The sequence below is a fragment of the Chionomys nivalis genome, chromosome 5 (genome assembly GCF_950005125.1).
Source record: "Chionomys nivalis chromosome 5, mChiNiv1.1, whole genome shotgun sequence".
Taxonomy (NCBI): domain Eukaryota; kingdom Metazoa; phylum Chordata; class Mammalia; order Rodentia; family Cricetidae; genus Chionomys; species Chionomys nivalis.
The window spans coordinates 61750540-61774654 of record NC_080090.1 but is presented as its reverse complement, the minus strand read 5'-3'; the positions used below and the strand labels follow the sequence as shown (position 1 = coordinate 61774654).

Here is a 24115-nt window from a genome sequence, read left to right as displayed (position 1 = left end):
CCTGCACACACAGATAAAATCAAGTTTAGCTGGGTGTACATCTTTTAATCCCAGCACTTGGGAAGAGACAAGTATATCTATTTGAGTTCCAATGCTAGTCTGATCTACATTCTGAGTTCCAAGCTAGCCAGGGCTACGCAAAGACCCTGCCTCTAAAAAAATAAAAAAATAAAAACTAATTCATACTGGGGAGTATAGTTCAGTAGGTAAAGTGCTTGCTGAATATTCATAAGGACCTGAGTTCGTATCCTCATCAAAAGGTGGAGTTGGCAGTGTACACACCTGTAACCTCAGTGCTAGGGGTTGGAGACAGATGAATTTGGAGTTCCCTAGCCAATGTTGCAGAAGAAGTGTACCCAAAGTTCAGTGAGAGACTTACTCTCCCCTTTAGCCCCCATATAAAAGGTTGAGTTATTGAAGAAAACATCCCAACGTTGACCTCTCACCTCTAACCTCTACACTCACCCAGATGGGCTAGCATTCGGACATACAAACATACACACATGCATATACTACACACCATCCAAAAAAAAATTAAATCCTTAAAGTTAAATACTAAAACATACACATTTGTAAGAGCCCCGATTTGATTTTTATGTGTAGTTTACATACATGATATAAGACAAAGTTTATGTAAATCTAAAGAGAGAAGTATAATAAAATTCTGTTTTGGCTGGGGACATATCTTAGATCAGGAATGCCTAGTGTGTATGAGGCTATGTGCAAAATCAGTGTGGGTGGACGCATATACACAATAAAAGAAGATAACAATTGAAAATATATTTCCATAGGGCCCTTTCGAGAGGTTGTGTATGTGTGTGAACAGGAGCATGCCAGAGGACTTTCATCTTTATGATTTTTGTTCACCTTATTTGAAACAGTGTCATTGGCTGGGAGCTCACCAATTAGATTATACTAGCCACCCAGGAATCCCCAGGAATTCTGTCTTTGCCTCCCTGGTTCACAAATCATACACATTTACATGGTTTTGAAGACTGGAACTCAGGTCCTCTTGCTTGTAAGGCAAGTGTTTTGCCAACTGAGCCACCCCAACTCCCTTTATTTTATTTTTTTTAGTTGACACAGTTATTTTGTATACTTAGAGTACAGCTTTTCAGTACATGTGTATAATATGTAATGGTTGGATTAATACAGTTTGGTATGTCTGCCACCTTGGGGATTTACCATTTCTTTGTGGTAGGAACATTGAAAATATCCTGTCCTAGCCAATTAAAATGCTTAGTTTCTTTGTGTTAACCATAGTTATCATATTATGATTTAGATCATTCAAGATACTTGTCCTATCTAACTATAATCTTATACCATTCATCATACTCTTTGTTTGTTTGTTTGTTTGTTTTTTTGTTTTTCGAGACAGGGTTTCTCTGTGGCTTTGGAGCCTGTCCTGGAACTAGCTCTGTAGACCAAGCTGGTCTCGAACTCACAGAGATCCGCCTGCCTCTGCCTCCCAAGTGCTGGGATTAAAGGCGTGCGCCACCATCGCCCGGCTCATCATACTCTTTATGGCCAATCTTAAGTGCAAAGAATGCAGGGATTTTGAGTGTTGTTTTGATCTTCTGTAGAAGAATATGGAAGAGGAGAATTAGAATTGAAATTTAACTCACAGCATCAGGATATATGGGCTGTGTTAATGTTTGAATAATCTAAGTGTATTCACTGCGCTTAGTTTAGAATGTATTGCTCCCTGGGTCAGCTTGAGTATGTTACTTTTACTAATAGTCCTGTAAATGTCTGTTGAGAAAATTAGAATACTTAACTCTTAGCCATATATTAAATTTGATTTGGTTGATTTTAGGTCACTAGCCCTTTATAATGTGTAGTACTCTGCCTTAACAAACATTTATTAGTGATTGGTTTTTTTCTTTTCTTTGTAGCCCCATCTGCTTTGATATGATTGAAGAGGCGTACATGACAAAATGTGGCCATAGCTTTTGGTAAGGTGGTTTTCATTCAATATAAGTGCAACTAACAAGAAGTTATGCCCTTTAAACTCATTTTAGATTGTTTCTTCAACTGATAGGTTTGACAGTTCAAGATGTAAAATGTGTTTAGTACATAACTTCTGTGAAATAGAGGCTGTAAAATCTTATGGTTATTTCCTATTAGCAGAAACGGTGATGTTTTAGAAAATTAAGGTGGGTAATCAGTCATTAAGCACGAGATACCAGTTACTCACTTGGAAGTGAGGTGAGAGGACCCTTAAAACAGGTGGCACAAACCTAGGGAAAGGATGGAGTGGATTAAAACATCCTATGCTGTCTTTGTTAATACTTCACAGGTTGTCTTTAGACTATATTGTGTTATTTTGATCTATTTATTTTGCTTAACATCTTGATAATTATGTTGTGCTATGGTTGTTCGTTATTGTATAGTCTCCAGGTATTGTTCTTTTTTCAGAACTGAAACTCTATACTTTTTAAAACAATGATTCACTTTTCATCTCTGCAGTTTACAAAATCCAGCATTCTGCTTTGTGTTTGTGTTTGCCACTTCTAGATATCACATGTATGTGTACTTAGATCATGTCTTAGTTAGGGTTTTAATTGCTGTGAAGAGACACCATGATCATGGCAACTCTGACAAAGGGGAAATATTTAATTGGTAGCTTGCTTACAGTCTTAGAGGTTCAGTACATACATTTTCATCGTGGCAGGGGCATGGTGGCATGCAGGTAGATGAGAGTCCCTCTTCTTGCAAGCAACAGGAAGTCTACTGAGATAATGGGCCATATCTTGAGCAATAGGAAACCTTAAAGCCTGCCCCCACAGTGACACATTCCCTTCAACAAGGCCATACTCACTCCAACAAAGCCATACCTCTTGTTAGAGCAACCCTTTGGGGGGCCATTTTCTTTCAAACCACCACAGATCATATGTGTCTTTCTATGAGTGACTTACTTCACATAATGTCCTTTGAATTCTTCTGTGTTCTATTGTGACACAATTACCTTTTTAAGTATGAATAGTATTTTGTTACATGTATAGGTGACATTTTTGTTTATCCATTCAGCCATCTATGATGATTGGGTTGAGTCTACCTCCTGACTCTTATGAATAATGTTACCATGAATGTGTATTAGTTACTTTTCTGTTGCTGTGATAAAACAGCATGATCAGAAACAGCTTATTGATGGAAAAGTCAAGAGTTTCCCAATCCAGAGGGAAAGGAGTGCATTGTGATGGGGAGGCATGGCAGCAAGCAGCAGGCATGGTGGCAGGATTGTTAAGCTGAGAGCTCACATCTTCAAATATGACTCAAAGTAGAGAGAGGGAATAGCAAGTGGGAAAGACTAAACACTAAAAACCCTCCACCAGTAATGTACTTCTCTGGCAAAGATGGACCTCTCAGCTTCCCCAAACATTGCCAAATATATGGAACTCTCATTCACATCGTTACAGTATGCATATAGAAATACTTCTGCATGGGGCTGGAGAGATGGCTCAGCGGATAAGAGCATTGCCTGTTCTTCCAAAGGTCCTGAGTTCAATTCCCAGCAACCACATGGTGGCTCACAACCATCTGTAATGGGGTCTGGTGCCCTCTTCTGGCCTGCAAGCATATACACAAAACAGAATATTGTATACATAATAAATAAATATAAAAAAAAAAAAGAAATACTTCTGCAGAACTCTGGTTCCAATTCTTTTTGATATCCACCTTTTTTTTTTTTTTGGTTGTTTTACTTTTGCTGACTTACTACAAAGGATACCCAAAAGAGTAGAAGTAAGAAGCAGGTCTAGGTTTTCACAGGGTAAGCACAGGGTAAGGTAGTGAGGTAGGCGGGAAGGACATGTGTAGTTGCCTGCTCTCTCCAGGCTTGCCACTCTTCCAGTACCTCACATGCTCAGCAACGTGCACACCTCTGCACCGGACATCGTTTTGTTTCTTACAGAGGCTTTTCATTAAGTTGTAGAAACTGATTAAATCAATGGTCATTAAATCAACTGACCCTTCAGTTCCTCTCATCTCCCTGTTGATGAAGGTGAGCTTGAAGTTACAAACATCTACAAAGTAGTTAGTCCTAGAAGCTCCCAAACAGCAGACACCTGGCTTTATTTGTTTATTTTTTCCATTAGAACTTGCATATTCTACTTGGGATCAGCCATATTCATGATTTATGGGTCCTGTTAGTATGTAAGATTAACATTAATATTTCTTTAGTCCATATTGGAAGTTGTGCCTATAATTTTATGTTGAAAATGGGTGGGCATGACATTTGGCAGGTAGATATCCTTGAGTTAATAGTGGGTGAGGCCATTGATCTGGAGTATGATGTTTCAAGGTTAGATTAGATAAGAAGTTCAGATTAAGCTAACTTACTTAATTTGTAGTATTTATGTTCTCCATTAAAATAAAATTATGCCACTATATATTCTTGATTTAGAAAAGCAACTTTTGTCGTATAGAATGCTGTGCTACAGAAAGTAAATGTCTCTTAGTTGCTTTTTTCTCCATTGTCAGAAGTTTTCACTGTTAAGGAATGAGTACATCTTTTTTTTTTCAGAACTTCTTTTGCCATGTTATTTTTCAGTTTTCTTTGAAATTTTATTCTTTCACAATTCATACATAAATAATGTACTGTAATCATAATACCCTACTCATTATATACTCTTATCCCCTTCCTTCCCACCAAATACTTTTACCAAGAAGTCCCCCTCCTACTTGTGTGTCATTTTTCATTTTTTATTGATTAATTTGATTATTTGAAAATTTCATACATGTATATATTATGATTACATTCTTCTTTTACCTCCCTCCTGTTCCTACCAAGCCTCCTCACCCCTACTAGTCCTTTTCTTTAGCTCATGTCTTTGTTGTTTTTGTGGCCCAACTGCATTTATTAAAGGATGCCTGTGTGAACATGGACAGGCAGTTATTTGCATAAGCAAGGGTAGCTTACCAGGGCTACCACACTGTTGAATATGATCTGTGCCTCCCACCCTGGTGACCATTGTCTATAGCTCCTGGAAAAAACTTAGGGACTTATGTGGCCCTCCCCCATTTGTGATGGTTTACTGATGAACCCAGTCTTTTAGAGGTCTTGTGTAAGTAGCCACTGCTGTGGTAAGATCTGGGTTACAAAAGTTGTGTCACGTCCGAGACAACATTTCACAGTAGTCTTTCTTTCCCATCTCTGCTTTCTCTTCTTCCATGTTCCTTAAGATTGGGGTGGGGAGGATTAAACATGTGTCCCCCCCCCCCTTTTTGGGCTGACCTTTCAAAAATTACTTATTTTTAGTCTTTGGTTAACTGTAGCCCATTACAAAAAGAAGCACTACTACGTGGGCAAAAACAATTATTTAGGAAGCGTTTTGACATCATATCCATATAGCAGAACAGCAGTGGTAGATTCTCTCCTAGGTCCAATAACCTCCTTGAACAGATTTATACTGCCTGACATGAATTCGTACTGTGCAGCAAGCCTAAACCTCATCAGAAAATAATTGGTTATTCCCATAACAGATATGCTACTATTGGCACATGTGGGCACATCTTGCATGGGAGGTTGTTATTGTAGCTTGCCAGGTTCACAGATGGTGACCCTTCTACCCCAGAAATCTGCATAATGCCTTCACTACTATAAATGTTAGTGAAAAGGAAGAAAACTTCTAGCACAATTCTTGCTTGATTTAAGTCCTTTGACTTAAGTGTGTGGTATATTTCAGCAGTAGGGTCTTGTTTATCATCTAGTTTGGTAGACAGTAAAGAATAGTAACATCAGCCTGCATTGTCTTTGGGACCTTTGGGACCTTCCTGACTAATTACTTATATAGAGGTAGTAATCAGATTTTTGTTTAATAACTTAATGGCTTCTGAGAGCAGTGTTATTTTGTTTTGTCTTTGGCACAGTTGCTGCTATTTCAGCCAGTAATTGCAACTCTGCAGTTTCTGGTCTGCTTATGTGGCAGTGCTGCCAGGTCTGGTGGGAATTCTGTTCCTGCAGGCACTGGCTCTATTGTTGCCGCTAAAGGTAGCTTTAACTAAATATTTATCATTGTATTTATAGATAGATTCAATATTCAAAGGCTGGGGTGAAAACCTGCTAGCTCAGAGGGGTTGAGTAACAACTAGCTAACCTTCTCTCCTTGCTGGTGTCTCCCAAAAAGCATGTTCTACTCCACCAAAACAAAGTCGTGCCACTGAAAGTCCTTCCTTGCAACTTTGGCACATCTCTCTCTCTCTTTTCCTTCTTTGTTACATCTGTTTCTTCATGCATTATTGATTTCTAATTCAGGGTGTCAGACTAGACTTTAAAGGCACAGAGGAAAGCAAAATAAATATTTGCCTTTAATGAGTTAGAGGTCACCTACAGTTAGTTAAGTTTTATATGGTAATATGTAAGTTGCTGCACCTTAATTCTTTTAGTATAGATTGATATTTTCCAGTCCAGTATGAAAAGTCAGTTCCATATTAGCAAGGACAATTCTTTTTGACTCTGTCACAGGCCTTTCTTTCTTTCTTGAAGGGAAAGTATGGAAATCAGCCATACAGTTGTTAATGCAAATCTATCAGCCTGAGTTGGCTCTTCAGAAGCCATGAAAAGGTGGATGGGATGAACCTTCTCCACAAAGCTGTCCTCTGATCTTTTGAATGTGCTTCTCAGCATCACACACAGAGTACTAGTAAAGTTAACATTTTTGAAAAAGTAGTATGTCACAAAAATTTAAGAAAGAAAATTTCATATAGTACATATGAAATACATATTATATATAGAACACATTCTTAAATAATATATGGTATAGTACATAGGTAAAATGTAATTTTTATTGCTAGTATACATTGTATTGGGTTGATAATTACAGATTTAGTCAGTTTGTGTAGTTTAAGTTGCTTCTATTATAGTTTGCTATTACGATGCCATGATGCTGTTAGATAACTGTTGCTTCCTGATAATAAATCCCTATAAATAAAATTTACCATATTAAAAGGAATATGAAACCTTGAGGTTTTTTTCTGCATATGCTTTTTAGGAAAGTTGTATTGGTTTCATTTCATTCAGCTATTTACGATTATGTCTTCTGGAATATAACTATATTTTCTTTTATTTTTCCATTCCTGTTAGTAAAAATTAACATGTAATTATGAGTCACTTTTTTGTTCTTGTGAAGCAAATATGACTTGTTATAGAGTGAAGGTGATGATTTTCTCATTCTTCTTGACTAGATTTTTGTCTTTTCTTGAGTAGTTAAGAGTTTTTGTTTGAGCTCTGTGTAATATAAGTACTCCCAAGATTCATTAGACCATAGGCATTTGCTTTTCTAGAATATACTATAAATGCGAAACCTAGAACTTAGTCCTCTTGTCTTTTATGCTATATATAGGACTTTTTGAGTTTATTTTGAAATAGTTTATATATTGTTTATTCAGTAATTGCTGAAATAGTTTATATATTGTTCAGTCAATAAATGCTTTATGTATTTTGTTTGTTATACAGAGATATAAGTGGTAATAAATTGGCTATATTAGTTATGTTGAAAGTGAAAACACTAATAGATAGTGCTTTGTGGCCAGTTTGTTAATTTCTTCATTGTTATAATTAAGTTTGTGTTTTTTCTTCCCCCATGCTGATAGCTACAAGTGTATTCATCAGAGTTTGGAGGACAATAATAATAGATGTCCCAAGTGTAATTATGTTGTGGACAATATTGACCATCTCTATCCTAATTTCTTGGGTGAGTCTTTAAATTATTTTTATTATACTCTTTCCACAAAATATATGCTGACAAATAGTTTGTTCAGAAATCCCGACTCAGAAGTAAGCAAGTTTTTCTCTGTTACTCACCAGGGTGCTTTCATCTTCTTGGGCTATGGCATAGACTCTATACATGGTTAGTACCGTTTCTTGTTATTTTTCAGTTTCATAAAAGCAAAACCAACATGCCCTTTAGAGTTTTGTGCACATTGTTTGGACAGATTGTAAGGTTTCAAGAGGTTGTCAAAGGTCTAGAACACTTTGTGTCTCTGTAAGTAGAATTTATCCTGTGTTTCTATGTTTCTCCTGACAGTTTAGCAGTGAGAAGTAACAAAGGAAAGCTTTGACGGGGAGGGAGGACATGTGCTTAGTCAGTGTTGACTGACAGGAGAAAAAAAAGGCTGATGATGGAGATTCCTGGGTATAGAGTGTATGAATTGGAAAGGTCGTCACCCAGTTGGAGGAGGAAGATATAAATAAAGAATTTGATATAGAAATGTAAGAATTGTAGTATAACTTTAATTATAAGTGGTAAAAACTTGGAAGTAATGTAGTCAAGTGTGAACTGTGAATTTAAAAATTAGTGGCTTTAGTTGGATGTAGTGGCATGTGTTCTTACCCAGCACTGGGAGACTAATCATATCAAACCCTGTGTGGTTCAGGCAGACCTGTCTTAAAATAAGTTAGTACTAATTTTGCACACTAAAATTCTTTTTTCTTTTTTTTTTTTGGTTTTTCGAGACAGGGTTTCTCTGTGGTTTTGGAGCCTGTCCTGGAACTAGCTCTGTAGACCAGGCTGGTCTCGAACTCACAAAGATCCGCCTGCCTCTGCCTCACGAGTGCTGGGATTAAAGGTGTGCGCCACCACCGCCCAGCCACACCAAATTTCTTAACATAAAATTACAGACCCAATTTAACTTCAATACAAATTAAGGGACTAAGCACTGTTAGAACACAGCAGAAATACTAAGACCAATCTTATATACTAATAATAAACATAAATAATTCATGAGGATGACTAGTTCCAAGTAGAATGTTCTACTTCCTATGAAAAACAGGTAAAATGAATTGTCTGTTGTTTGGGAGCTTCTAGGTTGCTCAGGGGACTAACTACTTTGTAGATATTTGTAACTTCAAGCTCACCTTCATCAACAGGGAGATGAGAGGAACTGAAGGGTCAGTTGATTTAATGACCATTGATTTAATCAGTTTCTACAACTTAATGAAAAGCCTCTGTAAGAAACAAAACGATGTCCGGTGCAGAGGTGTGCACGTTGCTGAGCATGTGAGGTACTGGAAGAGTGGCAAGCCTGGAGAGAGCAGGCAACTACACATGTCCTTCCCGCCTACCTCACTACCTTACCCTGTGAAAACCTAGAACCGCTTCTTCCACCCTTTTAGGTATCCCTTGTAGTAAGTCAGAAAATGTAAAGCAAACTAAAGAATATGAAAAAGGGAACTCAAAAAGCATAGATATATACTCATTAAAGTGGCTGCTAGCTAGTAAAGAAAAGCAAAGACATGGAGAAGCTGTGTGTGTTATGTTTGGAATGGAATACATACAGTATGGTGTTTTCTGAAAACAATATTTTATTGATCCAACAGTTTACTATAAGTAGATACAAGAACAATTGGAAGCAGAGTTCTGCAGGAGTATTTGTATGTGCACATTCCTATGGCCATTATCCCAGGAGCTGGAGCCATGGAAGGCAAAATGGATAAAATACAAAGTAGAATATTACTCAGACTTGGTTTCTCTGTAGCTTTGGTGCCTGTCCCGGAACTAGCTCTTGTAGACCAGGCTGGCCTCGAACTCAGAGATCCGCCTGCCTCTGCCTCCCAAGTGCTGGGATTAAAGGTGTGCGCCACCACCGCCCAGTATTACTCAGACTTGAAAAGGAAGGAAATTGACAAAACCTACAACACCCCCAGTACTCTTAGAGCTCCTTTTTTTCTTCCTTGAGTCTTGAAGTATTACCACCATTTTCAGGACTTATTATTTAGTTTTTCCCCACTTTCCACCCCACCCCCCAAGTATGTATGTTTCTTTGTTTATAAAGTTTGTAATTTAACTTTTCTTAGTTTTGTTATGAATCTACCTCTTTTTATAGATTCTACTAAATTAAAATCTATATTTAGACCTGTATAGGGGTGAAAACCTGTAATCTCCCAGCATTTCAGAGGATGAAGTAGGGGGATTTTAAATTTAGTTCTAAGTTTGGCTGCACAGGGAGACTCTCTTTCTCTCTGTCTCTCTCTTCTTTCCCTTCTCCCTGCTCCTCATTCTCTTCTCTCCCTCCCTACCGTCTCCCCTCTTCCCATTTGTCTGTCTGTCTGTCTGTCCCATACATACATTCATTCTTAGGCAGACAGACCTCCAGATACTATATTATATACTTTATGGATATGGCTTAATTTAATCTTTATGAAGTCTTATGACATACAGTATGATTGTAATTATTTAAATGATGACACTGAGACACAAACAAGTTGAGTAACTCGGGTAAAGTAATATAGACTTTACCTTTCTTCTCAGTCATTTTTCTGAGATCGGATTAGAGATATAAAAGACTTGGTTAAAAGATGCATGCCAAATAGTCAATCATATGTAGCTTGTATTTGAAGAGACTTCCACTTTATTCACAGTTTAAAGTGAAAACTAAAAGATATTTTTTAAAGAAATTCTATAAGAAGTAAAATATACATAAGAAAGAAAAATCAGTTCTTTATTTCACAGCCATACTGCTGTTTAATTAAAGGCATAATTAAAGTTTTGTTGTTGTTGTTTTTGTTTTTCGAGGCAGGGTTTCTCTGTGGTTTTGGAGCCTGTCCTGGAACTAGCTCTTGTAGACCAGGCTGGTCTCGAACTCACAGAGATCTGCCTGCCTCTGCCTCCCAAGTGCTGGGATTAAAGGCGTGCGCCACCACCGCCCGGCTCTAGTTTTAGATGTGTGGCCTTGTATTAGTTGACAGTTAAGTGTAATTCTCTGTCCATTCAGCAGAATAATCATAGGAGGTTCTCTAAACTTAGGTGCCTGTCCAGTCACAGGGTTAGGCCTGACAGTGGTGTCAGGTATGGTTTCATTTTGTGGATTGGTCATTAAATCCAATAAGAAAGTGGATGGTTAATCCCGTAGTGGTTGTTCCATTTTTGTACTGGTGAGATAGATATTTCTTGCTAGATAGGCTGTTAATATAGATCAAATGTTTCACAGTGGCATAAGATTGACAGTTGCTTTTCTCCTCCGGTATTGTGCATAACACCTTATATAGTATAGTTTTTGGAGGGAAGAATAATCAAGTATTTTCAGTATCCACACAAAAGTTCTGAGTCAATGTTTAAAGCTTATTTTGCTTAGTTGCATTATTTCCTTGCTAAAAATGTTTGAGGTAGTGCTTTTCTTTTTTGTACAGTTCAGCTTGTCCTTGTGCTTGTAATTTTACCATGCGGTACTCCCAAATGCTGCTGTGTTTATAAACCTGTGCCACCATACCCGTTTTTCCTTTTTCTTGTAATGTAATCTTTCTATAGTGCTGTATGCTATAATACTTCATACCTATTAATGTATTTTCTTTTTCATTTTAACCTTTGTTTTCTATAACTGTTTTGCAATTTGTAACCTTTAAAAACGATGTAATGTCTTGGTAAGAATCAGAGAGTGGCGTGTAATACTTTTAAGATACTTAATAGCATACAGTATTGTAACTATTTAAGTCACAGTTCTTATTTAAATGCTAATAATGTAATGTAACTAAAACATTAAACTTAGCTTATTCTTTTTAAAAGATTGGTTTATTATGTGTGTATGAGCTTTTTGTTTGCATATATTTCTGTGTACCGAGTATATGCCAAGGAGGCCAGACAAAGGCTTTGGTGGTCATAAGTTGCTGTGCGGTTGCTGGGGACTGAAGGTGGTCCTCTGTAAGTGAAGCAAAGAGTCTTAACTGATTAGCCATCCTCCAGCACCACTCTGGTTTATTGTTACTTGTTCATTCTTCATTGTATTATTTCAGATTCTCTCTCTCTCTCTCTTTTTTTCTCTGTCTCTATCAGATTGTAATAATTTTATGAGGTGTTTGTTTCCTACTTTTTACAACCAGACTGATGTATTAATATTCAGGCTCTAAATATTAGCCCTATTAAGCTTCACAAAACCACCCTCTGATGTTTCATGAGTAGGTCACAACTTGTAAATGCATACTTTTATCTGTATTTTTTTATTCATCTTTATATCTAGAGAGTCTATGCATAGTTTGGCTCCATTCTTGTTTGACCTTTAGATGGCCTGTGTACTCTGTAAGTCTACATCAATGATAGTATTAGTTATCCCATTATATTATAACTACTACACCATATGTATCTCTTTTACTAGTTTTATTTGAGGCTGTAGATCATTTCATTCAGTTTTGAAGCTTCAATCCCAAGGTGGGTTTGGAATCTATTTTGATTTATTTGTGTAGTGGACCATATTCAGCATTTCATCTTGAATATCAACTCTGTCTTGGTCCATTTGTTTCTCAAATAATTTCTGCATCGTAATAGAATTTTCTAGCACCATTTATCAGCTCTTTTGGTATTAGTATGTTTGTAAGAATAAACAAAAAAACAACAAAAAACCCAAATACAAGTAAAAGTCCCTTAAACATTGTTTAAATTATATTCATTTATAGAGAATTTCCAGAATTAATTATTTAGCACTTCCTTAATAATATTAATTTTTTTTCTTTGATGAGGCTCTGCCTTGATCCATTGCATAGCTAGCTACCCCAGAACTTCAAAATGGCTTTAAGAAGTATCAGATACCATCTCTTTCTGGAGAGAGAAATTTTTTTCTTTCATTTGAAAGAGAGCACATCTCTCATTGAGTAGGAATGTGTGTTTCTGGGCTGTGTGTAGCATCCATATAACCCTGGCTGAGGTAGGAGCATCAGGAACCCTAGTCAAGCTTGGTACATAGTAAGACCTTGTCTGGAAAACCAAAATCAAACTGTGTGACTTTGACTTCGCCTCAATTCCTGGCTAAGAACAAAGTCACTAGTTTGGCTTTGATTAGTTACACTATTGAGAAGAGATTTGGCATCCCCGAAAGTTATATATGGCAGTCTGAGATTAATCTTTTTTTAAAAAACAGGTACATGAGTGACACTTTTTAAAAAAAGATTTATTTATTTATTTATTTATTTATGCAGTGTTCTGCCTGTATGTATGCCTGCAGGCCAGAAGAGAGCACCAGATTTCATTACATATGGTTGTGAGCCAACATGTGGTTGCTGGGAATTGAACTCAGGACCTTTGGAAGAGCAGGTAGTGCTCTTAACCTCTGAGCCATCTCTCCAGCTCTGGAAAAATAATCTTGTTACTAAGAACAATGAAATGGTTTTGAATAGTTAATTACCAGTCTCTTCCAAGATGTTTAGATTTATAGAAAAGTTATAACAAAGTAAAATCTTCAGTGCTTGTCTCATAGAATACATGTGTTTTCACACAGTGAAAAATAATCTCTTTTCCAGATACCAATAGTATTAGTATTGAGAAACATGTAAAAGAGGGGTGTATATTATGAAGAATTTTTCGCAGTAATAGAATTAATTATAAAGAATTTCCTGTAACAATTATAGAAAATATTTTCCTAATTCAAAATAGAATAGAAAGCTAACAATTTCTCCTTTATATTTATTTAAATTTGAGACTCTGTAAAGTTAAGATAAAATCTACCTGAACAGAACAAGTAGAAGATAAATATAACAAATATACAAATTTTGTGTGTTTTTTTATTTTTGTTTTCAGTGAATGAACTCATTCTCAAACAGAAGCAAAGATTTGAGGAAAAGAGGTTCAAATTGGACCACTCAGTGAGTAGCACCGTATGTTTCAGCTCTTATTACTATTACTGTTTTTGTTTGTTTTATAATACTGGTGATTGAGCCCAGGGCTTTGTATATAGTAGACAAGTGCCCTATGAACTAAACAATATTCTTAGCCCCCCTTACTCCTATTTCTACTAAATTCATTTTAATGTTTTTATTTGATAATAGATATTAATACCTAAGAAATAATTGACTTTTCTTAAAGAAGCTTATTTAAGAATACTTAAATAAATAAGTAAATAATAACTTGTTTAACTGTATTATCTGTAGTAGTTTACCAGACTGACCATCATTTGAAGGACCTGGTGGTATATCACCTTAGATAGGGTTTATTTGTATCTAGCATGTGACAGGTCATATGTCAAGGTATTTTGAACAAGCTATGCAAAGTTTCTTAACTAAAAGGATTAGCCCCAAATTGTTGAGACAGCTGTGATTAAATTAATATTTTACGAAATGCAAGGCTGAAAATCCAGGTGTTTTAACATGTCAACTTAATATACTTAATTACTTAGAGATATCAACTTAATATTTGTCTTCTGTGTGCCTTTTATACTTGTTAGCTATATATTCATTGTGCTTCACGAATTGGGGAGAAGTAAGAATGAGAATGCAGTTTGCCTTTGCTGTAGAAAGTACTTCTTCAGTGTTTGCTTTAGAATCTAAAACAGTGTTAAGTTTCCATGTTCTTTTTAATTTTAGAATGGGCATAGGTGGCAGATATTTCAAGATTTGCTAGGAACTGATCAGGATAACCTTGATTTGGCCAATGTCAACCTCATGTTGGAATTACTAGTGCAGAAGAAGAAACAACTGGAAGCAGTAAGTGGTGCCTAAACTTAGAAGATAGTTTGTTTTAAACGATAATCTATTATGTAATAAAATTGCCTAGAATGTTTTGGAAATAATAGGGTATTGTCAGTACCATTTTTTTTTTAAATAAGACTAAACACATGTAAAAAAGTATTTCTTAAGCCCCTGTTTTTTTAAGTTCTGAAGCAGATGAATATAGGGTAATAGATTTTCAAGGTAGACAAAACTGCACACTGAACCAACAGTGATATAAAGCTAAGAACTTACACTGTATGTATTGTGAGGCAGAGGCTCTGCAGTTGGGAGTATCAGGTGTCAGGGTTAGTACAGCCAGGCTAGGATTGGTAGACTGTCTGTGAAGCAGGTGGAGGATTGACAAGATAGCTCAGAGGGTGAAAGGCCATGCCATGCAAACCGGATGACCTGAATTCTAGCCCTAGATTCCATAGTGGAAAGAGAGACTTCACTGTAAAATATTGTTTCATGACCTCCACATGTGCAGGTACACACACGACACACACACATTCTTATTAAGATAAAGAAGTGGATGGAGTCAGTGATCCCTTCCTATTTACCTCAGTCAGATCTTCCTTCTCTGCCTCAGGAGAAAATTAGATCTCCCTCCTCTCTCCTCTGGCAGAAACACTCTCTCTCTCTCTCTCTCTCTCTCTCTCTCTCTCTCTCTCTCTGTGTGTGTGTGTGTGTGTGTGTGTGTGTGTGTGTGTGTATATATATGCCTTTGCTAGTTATATTCTTGTACCTTTTTTTGTTTTTGTTCTATTTAAAAATATATTTTTATAATTTTCTACATACACTGTGATATCTACCTGGCTCTGAGTCCTGAAATTACAGGCATGTACCACCACAGTCTGGCTGTTTTTAGGTCTTGACATATATTTATTCTAAACATCTGGAATTCCTTAGTTCATTTTGTGAATTTTAGGATGCATACCAAATGTCATGGTCATAATCATTATTTATCAATACAGTCATCATTCAGTTATTAGTTTGGGGTACTCTATCCTCATATATATATATATACATATATATATATATATATAATTTTTATTTGTGTTTTCAAACGTTTAATTTCTTTTTAGCAAACTTTGCCAAAATATATTTATATTAATTCTCATATGTGTGTGAGTAGGTGTTGTATGACTTCCTGGCAATGTATTTCTGTTTACCATAAAAAGAAGGCAGCAGCTTCATATCAAAGAAACTACTCTATTGACAAAGAGCCTCTTCCTCTTTACAGGACAGAGGGTTCAGAGCCCACTATTAACACCTGTGAATGGTAGGAGGCTCAGTCTTACGAGAGCCTACGTTTCTGAAACGTAGAGATAGCTTCCTATTTATTAATGCTTATCCTAGCAAATGAGACATTCTGGAAAATCATTTTCATGTTTAGGAACTATATTAAGTCCATTGTTATTTTTGTCTTGATGTTGCTTAGTTTGGTTGGGGAAAAGAAGCCGTTACCTACATACACATGGTGTTTTTTTTTTGTTGTTTTTTTTTTTAACATGCAGAGCACAAATTTCTTGTTTTTGTTTCTTTTATTTGTTTATAGAAAGTATCTTGGTTTTTGAAATTGCAGTTAGCAGATGGGAAAACTGATTAGATAGAAGTAATAAACTAACTTAAGTAGATCCGTAGTACTTGTTATGCAGTTTGTTAGTGAAAACTCTGAGCTTGTATTTGTTAAGGAATGTTAAAACTTTGTGTTCTAGGAATCACATGCAGCTCAACTACAGATCCTTATGGAATTCCTCAAGGTTGCAAGGAGAAATAAGAGAGAGGTATGTTATTTCATGTTTACTTTATGTTTAGTTTCTGTTATTTCTTGTTCCTATTGTGTATAAGCATTTTAGGTTGAAACATTTAAATATTTTTATTTAGAAGCCTTTAATTTGGTGGGGGGGTTCCTAATCTTTGTCATTAAAAAAAAAAACTTACAATTTCTTTTGTTGTTGTTGTATTCTTTTTTGTTTCGTTTTGTTTTTTCGGCAAGGTCTCATTATGAAGCCCTGGTAGGTCTGGGACTCTTAACCAGGCTGATCTTGGATCCATAGTGATCTGCTTCCCTTAGTATCCTAAGTGCTGATATTAAAAGTGCATGCCACCGTGCCCAGCACAATTTTCTATTTTCAAGATCCCATTTTTGGAAGTATATGCCACATAGTTTTCAGTGGATCTTACTTTAATGGCTAGGCATATAGTTTAGTGGTAGAGTATTTGCCACTATATACAATAATGAGACCCTGGTGAATACTCCAGTGTATAGCACTTACCATAATGATTCATCTTAAAGTTATAAAAAGTAGTAAATAGAGCCGTCATGAATTTTCATCAAAAACAGAAAGATTTAAATAAAACTTGAAAAGTTGCAGTTTTTGATGTGGAAAAATGCGCGTGAAAAAAATAATTAAAACCTAGTTTCAAAGTCTCAAGTCATGTAGGATACTCAAAACAATTTTGTGCCGGGCGATGGTGGCGCACGCCTTTAATCCCAGCACTCGGATCTCTGTGAGTTCGAGACCAGCCTGGTCTACAAGAGCTAGTTCCAGGACAGGCTCCAAAGCCACAGAGAAACCCTGTCTCGGAAAAAAAAAAAAAAAAAAAAAAAAAAAAAAAAATGTAATCTACCTATTACTATGTTTTAGATCATTAACTTGAAAATAAAAAATTATTAGTAATATTTATAGAACTTTATATCATCTTAGTAGTTTCCTTTTTGGTTATTCATCTTGTTACTAACTTCTGGCTTTAAGATAAGATTTGAATATGCTGGTGTAAATAGCTAAACACTCTTTCCATGGTTTGTGACTATACTTTTTTTATCCCAACTTTTGTGGAATTTTATTTTGTATGGTAACAGAAACAGTATCTTTATTATATGTTTAACAGTCACTTGTCTCTTGGTGGTTTTTGTGAGAGAGCAGGTAATGGTCAGTAATTCATTTATATACATTATTTTATAGCACAGTGCTTCTTTAAAGTTAAAAAAGTTTTTATTTTATTTGTTTGAATGTTTGCCTGCATGTAAGTGATTGTACCACAAGTGTGCTTGGTGCTTTTGGAGGGTAGAGGAGGAGGATGGGCTTCATTGGAACTGAATTCACAGATGCTTGTGAGCCACTTGGGTGCTAGAAACTGAACCTAGGTCCTCTGCATAAGGAGCAAATACTCTTAATTGCCATCTCTCTAGCACTATACACAGTAGCTAATCTAACGAGGTCATTCAGTCAAGTCACCCTAGGATCTCTCTCTTTTATTAAATTAAAGGGAGTCTTTGAACCCTGACTGTGCATTTCTAGCAAGTCCTAGATGTTGTTGAAGCCCTGATCCTTGGATCATTACAAGTAACAAAACTGAAAACATATGATTCGTGGATGTTTTAAATGCAGTGTGTACGTTGTGAACCCTCCTGTCTCCTGTTCCTGTGGTGAAAAATTCTCTATAAAACTGATTAGCTTTCATATTTCTTACCTACTTTACTTATTAAACGGAATGCATGAAAGAGTGTTACAGTCATTTTACATATTTCTTTTTGTCTTAGACTTATACTTCCTTTTAAATGGTATTTGGTTAGTTGTAAAGTACTTGATACTTGTAAAGGCCTTGATGACTAAACATGTCAGTACAGTGAATAATTCAGCCATCAGGATGGAAGAAGTTAAATGAAATGTCTGAGAATTTTCTGTATACTGAAAATTTTAAAGTTTTTATTCACTATTAAGTTTCTTTTTTCTGTATAGTTTCAAGTGTTAACAATTAATTTTTTTATATCCATAAAACCTCAAAAGGGCAGAGTCTTTTACCCTCAACTAGCAAACTAAGATGTTAGCACTACCACAGTTTTAGTAGGTGCTGGCCGAAGAACTGATCCTAGTGGGTTGAGGTGAAAGACTTCATTTCCCATGAGATGTTTCATCTGTGCATGAGTTTGCTCTGACTTTCAGACCCCACAGAGCAGGGTGGAGGTGGGTCCATCTGGACTGATTGGTCCATCTAATGAATTTGTGTTATAGCTAAGGGATCCTAAGCTCAGGAAATCTGAGTCTATCTAGTCTTTGTTCTGTAGAGATACTATTTTTATCATATTAGTCACAAAATGTATCTGTCCTTGTTCCTGGAGCAGTTCTGTTTAGTCATTCTTGTATGAATATTTGCCTACAAAAATTTTTGAACAGAACCTATCATAAAGTGCAAAAATTGGAATGATGGGTGGGAAGGATAATTGTGTGCCAGCAGTAATTTTGTTAATGAGTCTAATATGTCTTTTCTCAGGTACCTGGTAATTTCTAGTATTATCTCTATTACTTCATTGAATCCCATGGCTTTGTTACTGGTTTTCTGTTTTTGTCATTAAACTTCTTGGGAAATTGTGCTGGGTCCTTTAGCTTGAGATTGATTTCCATTTGTACTGTATTTTATAGGTAGTTTAGGTAAAAAAAAAAAATACTAGTTCCAAGTGCTTCTGGATATTGGAGCCTATAGTAAGCATACATACACATACAGGCACTACTGCATTTTTTTTAGTGTATCCATGATTGATTTAATTTTGGTTATTTTAGTTTCAATTATTACAAGTGACCGAGGAGCTAATTTATTAAAGTCTAAATAATTACTCTATTTTATTTACTTTGTGCAGTTGAGTTAGGAAAGGGTGGCATACACAGAATATAAGGCATCATGAGGGAACATGTTCTGTGCTGCCCTGTGTGTCCCAGAGATCCTACTGAGATCATTGACTTGATGTCTGTCCCTTTATCCCATAAGCCATCTCACAGGACTGACACTTCGTTTTTACGTTAACAGTTTCACCAATTTTTCTTTGTTTAAAATAAAAAATAATGTTCTATTCTAAACTTAAGAGGGAGTTCCCCACATAGGTATAAATATTAAGAGGAGAGGATCTTTAGCAGTCACATGAGAGCTTTCCTATCATAGCATTTAATAACTGTATCTAGATGAATGTCTTTTTGTCATAGAACGGTAGAAGAATTTTGGATTCCAGATAAAAAGCACTTGTATCCATTCAAATCTGTACCAGTATTAGAATCATTGTTTAATTTTTCACTTGCTTTATTTTCTGGCAATTTTTTGGACCCTCTTTATTAAATAGTTGACTTCAGTTGGAATGAATTGAATTTTTATCATTTTATATGAAATGAAACATGGAAAGCTGTATCAATTGAATGTATGCTTTAGAATAGAATAATATGCACACAACTCTCTTGATTATACAATAAAGCATTGAAGTATTGCTCGGATTCCAGAAGTTTCCTGACTACCCTTTCAGATTCCTTTCTCCCTTTCCTGTTTGCTAACATCCTGATGTTTATGGTAGTAACTTCTCTTGCCTTTCTTGAATGTTTTGCTGCTTAAGCATTTATAGGTCTCTGTGTTTGAGCTTTATGTAAATGTATTTGTGCAGTATGTAATCTGCCCCGTCCTTATGTGCCTCAGTGTTAAGGTTCACCTATATGGATATACATGGCTAGTTGGATGTCTGAATTAGTTGTTTCTACTGCTGTGATAAAACAAACAAACAAATAAAAAACAAAACAAAAACCCCTCTGTGATCAAAAGCAACCAGTGTAGGAAAGGGTTTATTTCAGCTAACAAGTTTCAAGTCATCTTCCATCACTGAGGGAAGTCAGGGCAGGAGCTTATGGCAGGATCTGAAGCAGAGGATATGGAGGAGTGTTCTTGCTGACTTGTTCTCCATGGTTTTCTCAGCCTCCTGGTTTTATAGGATTCAGGACCACTTGCCCAGGGGTACCACCAATCACTGTCACCTGGGCCCTGCCATACCAATCATTAATCAAGAAAATGCCTCAGAGGCTAATCTGGTAGGGAAATTTTCACAATTAAGAATCTCACTTCCCAAATGATACTAGCTCGTCTGCTTGACAAAAAACTTACCATGATATTTTCTGATTGTATTTCATAGTGTTCACTGAATAAGTATATATTATTTTCATAAAAATAATTGTTGGTAGACATTGGGTTGATTTTAGTTGGGACTGTTCATAAACAATGCTGGTATTGTGCATATTTGTATATTAGAATATTTACTTGTGTAAGATACATGTAAATCAGTAAGTCGTAGAGTATGTATATCTTACATTAAAGAGAGAGTGCTGAAGTGTTCTCTAAACAGTACTCCTTGGATTGCATATTCCTTCTACAGACCTGTATGGGTTTTTGTATTGCGTTTTACCAGAAGTTATCAGTGACTTTTTCTAGTTTATAAACTAAAAACTTTTCCTACAGGTATGCATTGCTATCTCTTTGGAGTTTGAATTTGCCTTTTTCTTGATGATTAATAGGTTGAGCACATGGTGTTATGTTTGCTGGTTCTGTGAATTATTTTTTATGTGCATCTGAATGAAGCACTACTTACACAAGTTTAGTTGTAGCTTTTCCATTTACTTAATTTTTTTGTGGCTTACTGCTTGTAACTTGTTTTGATATAAATTCTTTGTTATATTGATCTGTCTAACACAAGGATCAAGTTTTCTTCTATTTGGGATACTTTTTTTTTTTTCTGTTGTGCTGTTTGATGGCTATTTGATGGATAGAAGTTTCTAACTTTAATAGTACCAAAATTATCTTTCTTAGTTTTTTTTTTTATTTTTATTTATTATTTTTTTTGGTGCTAGGTAACGAATCTTTACCTGTGGTTATGCAGATATTTTCCTGTATTGTCTTTCATTTGAAACTTTGTTATCTTTCACATTTTGAATTTTGCTTTACTTGGAGGTTTTTGTTTTTGTTTTGTTTTGTTTTGTTTTGTATAATGTGGTATTTAGAGATCTTTTTACATGGCTCCCCAGCTGCCCAGACATTCTTTATTAAAAGTCCATCCTTTCTCCCATTATTCTTAAGTTTTTCACTTTCATTTCTTATGTGTCTATGTATATGTACATTTGCCTCTGGACTCTCTTTCTGCCCCCATGCTTGACTTGTCTATCCTTTGGGAAGTACCATATTATGTGCTAGAACCTTAAGTGACTGATTTTCTTCAAGAAACTCTTGGCATTTTCTTACACATAATTGACTCCGCTAATGCATTTCCATGTTAAGCCTGCTGAGATTTTTATGGGGATTGCATTGACTTTATAGAAAATTGAGAAGAATATATCTTCATAGCATTGTGCTGTTGAACTTGATATTTCTACATACTTTAGATTTTAAACCATCTTTAAAATTTTTGATACTTTCAAAGACTACCAGTCTTTCATATCTTGTTTAGATTTTATGATTTCAGTGCTTATCTGTTTTTGATTTTATTTTCTTAATATTGCTGATATTTAGAAATTCAACTGACGTACATAATTTTAGTCCCCAGCAGCCTTGTTAGACTTTCATTAATTCTTATTTGTAGATTCCTTTATGTTTTCTATGTACACACCATAATCTGCAATAACAATTCAATGTCTTTCTCTATGATCCTTATATCTTTTATTTATTTTTCTTGTCTTACTCTGCTGGCTAGGACATCCGGTACAGTGATGAATAGAAGTGGTGATAGCTGAGCATCCTAGTCTTGATGCTGCTCTCAAAGTGAAATCATTCGACGTGTCACCATTAGGTATGGAGTTTTCTGTAGGTTTTTATCCCCATTAGGGTTTTGTTTTGTTTTTAATCATTCAAGGAAATATATTTCTATTCTCCTTAGTAAGAGGATTTTTTTCTTCAATTATGAATGGGATTGAGTATACTTCAGGAGTTTTGTACATCTCAGATAATCATAGAAATTTTCTTTTTCATTTTCTTAATTTGGATAAATAATAGGTTTAACATTAGAAAGTCAGTCAGCTATGTATCTGTAGTGACCAGCCACCAAGATTACTGCAAGGTTGTCTTTTATAGAATGTTTTGTATTCTAGGAGGCCCATCAGGATAATTTATCCCATTACTTGAATTCAACTTTTTGTGTAAAGCAAACTGTGTGCTTTTTGTGTACTCTCTTGTGTGATTTGGATCATTAGTGTTTTGTTTCATATTTCTTTGTGTGTTGATGTTCATGGGTGAGATAGTGAAGTTGTGTTTTTGTTACGCAGATCTTGTGCAGCTTTGCTGTAAAGATTGTTAACTTTAACAAATGATTTGGGAGGTATATACTCTCCTGGTGTTCTTTTGTTTGGGGTGAGCAGAATTCATGCAGTTGATGATGCATGTCTGTTTTTCAGTGTTTAGAATCTAGCTAGAAAAGCCATCTAGATCTGATTTGTTTTCACTGGATTTCAGATTATTAATTCAGTTAGTTAAATGTGGATCCAGATATTTGTTGGTTACTTTTTATATGTTACACTTTCCTGAGAAGTTCTCTACCATGAACTTTTGATGTAAGTTTGTTCTTAATTTTTTATTGTTTTCTCAAAACTTAATGACCTCTTTTATTTCTGATATTGCTTATAGCATTATTGTTCTTTTATCAGTCGTTGATTGGTTCTTCCCAAGGACATATCAATTTTACTCTAAAAATCAATTTTTGACTATCCTGTGTTCTATTTTATTTTAGCTTCTATCATTCCCTTGCTACTTTCCTGTTTGTTTCTCATGTGTTACTGTTTGTGCTTGTTATGTGGGCTTTATTTTACAAGGGCCTGTGGTTGTACTTTTCCTTTTTCATTTTAGCTACATCAAATGTTTTTGAACGTACTTTATGTGGGGTACTGTTTTTGACAGTGGATTACTTAGAAATAAACATTACTTGAATATGAAGATTTCTTTTTTTTTGTCATTTGCTGATTTAATTTTACCATAACAGAAACACTCTGACTTTATTGTTTCAATTTTAAGTATTTCTTTTCTGAGAGAGGGTCTTGTAGCTCAGGTTGGCCTTGAATTCTCAGTCTTTTTGCCTGAGCCTTTAGAATACTGGGATCTCAGGTTTGTACTCTATACTATTTAGCACTCTTTGATTTGTTCATGTTCCATTACCCTTATGCTTGGGAAAGCTCTCTTATTAGTCTCCAGGGATTCTTTTTGGTACTGAAGATTAAACTCAAGGTTTTATGCATGCTAGGCAGTAAGGAGCTCTACCACTAAGCTAAATCTCCAGGCTTCCTTTATTCTTTTCTTTCTTTTTTTTTTCTTTTCTTTTTCTTTGAAATAAGTTTTCATTAATTCTGCCATGTTGCCTTTGAAGTCACTCTGTAGTCTTAGGCACACCTTTAATTTATGCAGAAGTTTTAAAATTTGGTTCAGTTCCACTTGTTGATTCTTGATATTGGAATACTATTCTGAAAGTCCTTGTCTGTCCTGAATCTTTGTGCTTTCTTTATGTTTTCTCCCAGTGTTTTCAAAGTTTCAGGTCTTTTGATTTTTCAAGGCAGAGTTTCTCTGTAGCTTTGAAGCCTGTCCTGGAACTCACTCTGTAGACCAATTTGGTCTCGAATTCACAGAGATTCACCTGTCTCTGCCTTCTGAGTGCTGAGATTAAAGGTGTATGCCACTCCTGCCTGGCAATTTGAGGTCTTATAGTAAGGTATTTTAATGTTTTTTTTTTATGTGGTTGTTGTTTATTTGTTGTGTTTTGAAATTCTGGGTAAGTGGTGGGGATCTATTTTTATGTTTTACATGTTGGTATCCAGTTTTCATGCCACCATTTGCCAGAGAGACTGTTTTTCTCAAGATCTGTTTTGAACCCGTTGTTGAGAATTCTGTAGATGTAGTTACATGGGTCATTTTTGGATCCTC

General features: G+C 35.6%; 1 protein-coding gene across 2 annotated transcripts in view; it reads left to right on the top strand.

Annotated features, from left to right (window-relative positions):
• Cop1 (COP1 E3 ubiquitin ligase) overlaps positions 1-24115 on the top strand; it is a 119532-nt gene that overhangs the window by 6293 nt on the left and 89124 nt on the right. The window contains exons 2-6 of one of the 2 annotated variants that reach the window (XM_057770279.1): positions 1896-1955; positions 7594-7694; positions 13503-13567; positions 14285-14404; positions 16129-16197. In XM_057770279.1, the coding sequence (XP_057626262.1) occupies positions 1896-1955; positions 7594-7694; positions 13503-13567; positions 14285-14404; positions 16129-16197 (415 nt within the window). Of the gene's footprint in view, positions 1-1895; positions 1956-7593; positions 7695-13502; positions 13580-14284; positions 14405-16128; positions 16198-24115 lie in introns of both variants that reach the window. The other variant, XM_057770278.1, reaches the window with a different exon arrangement.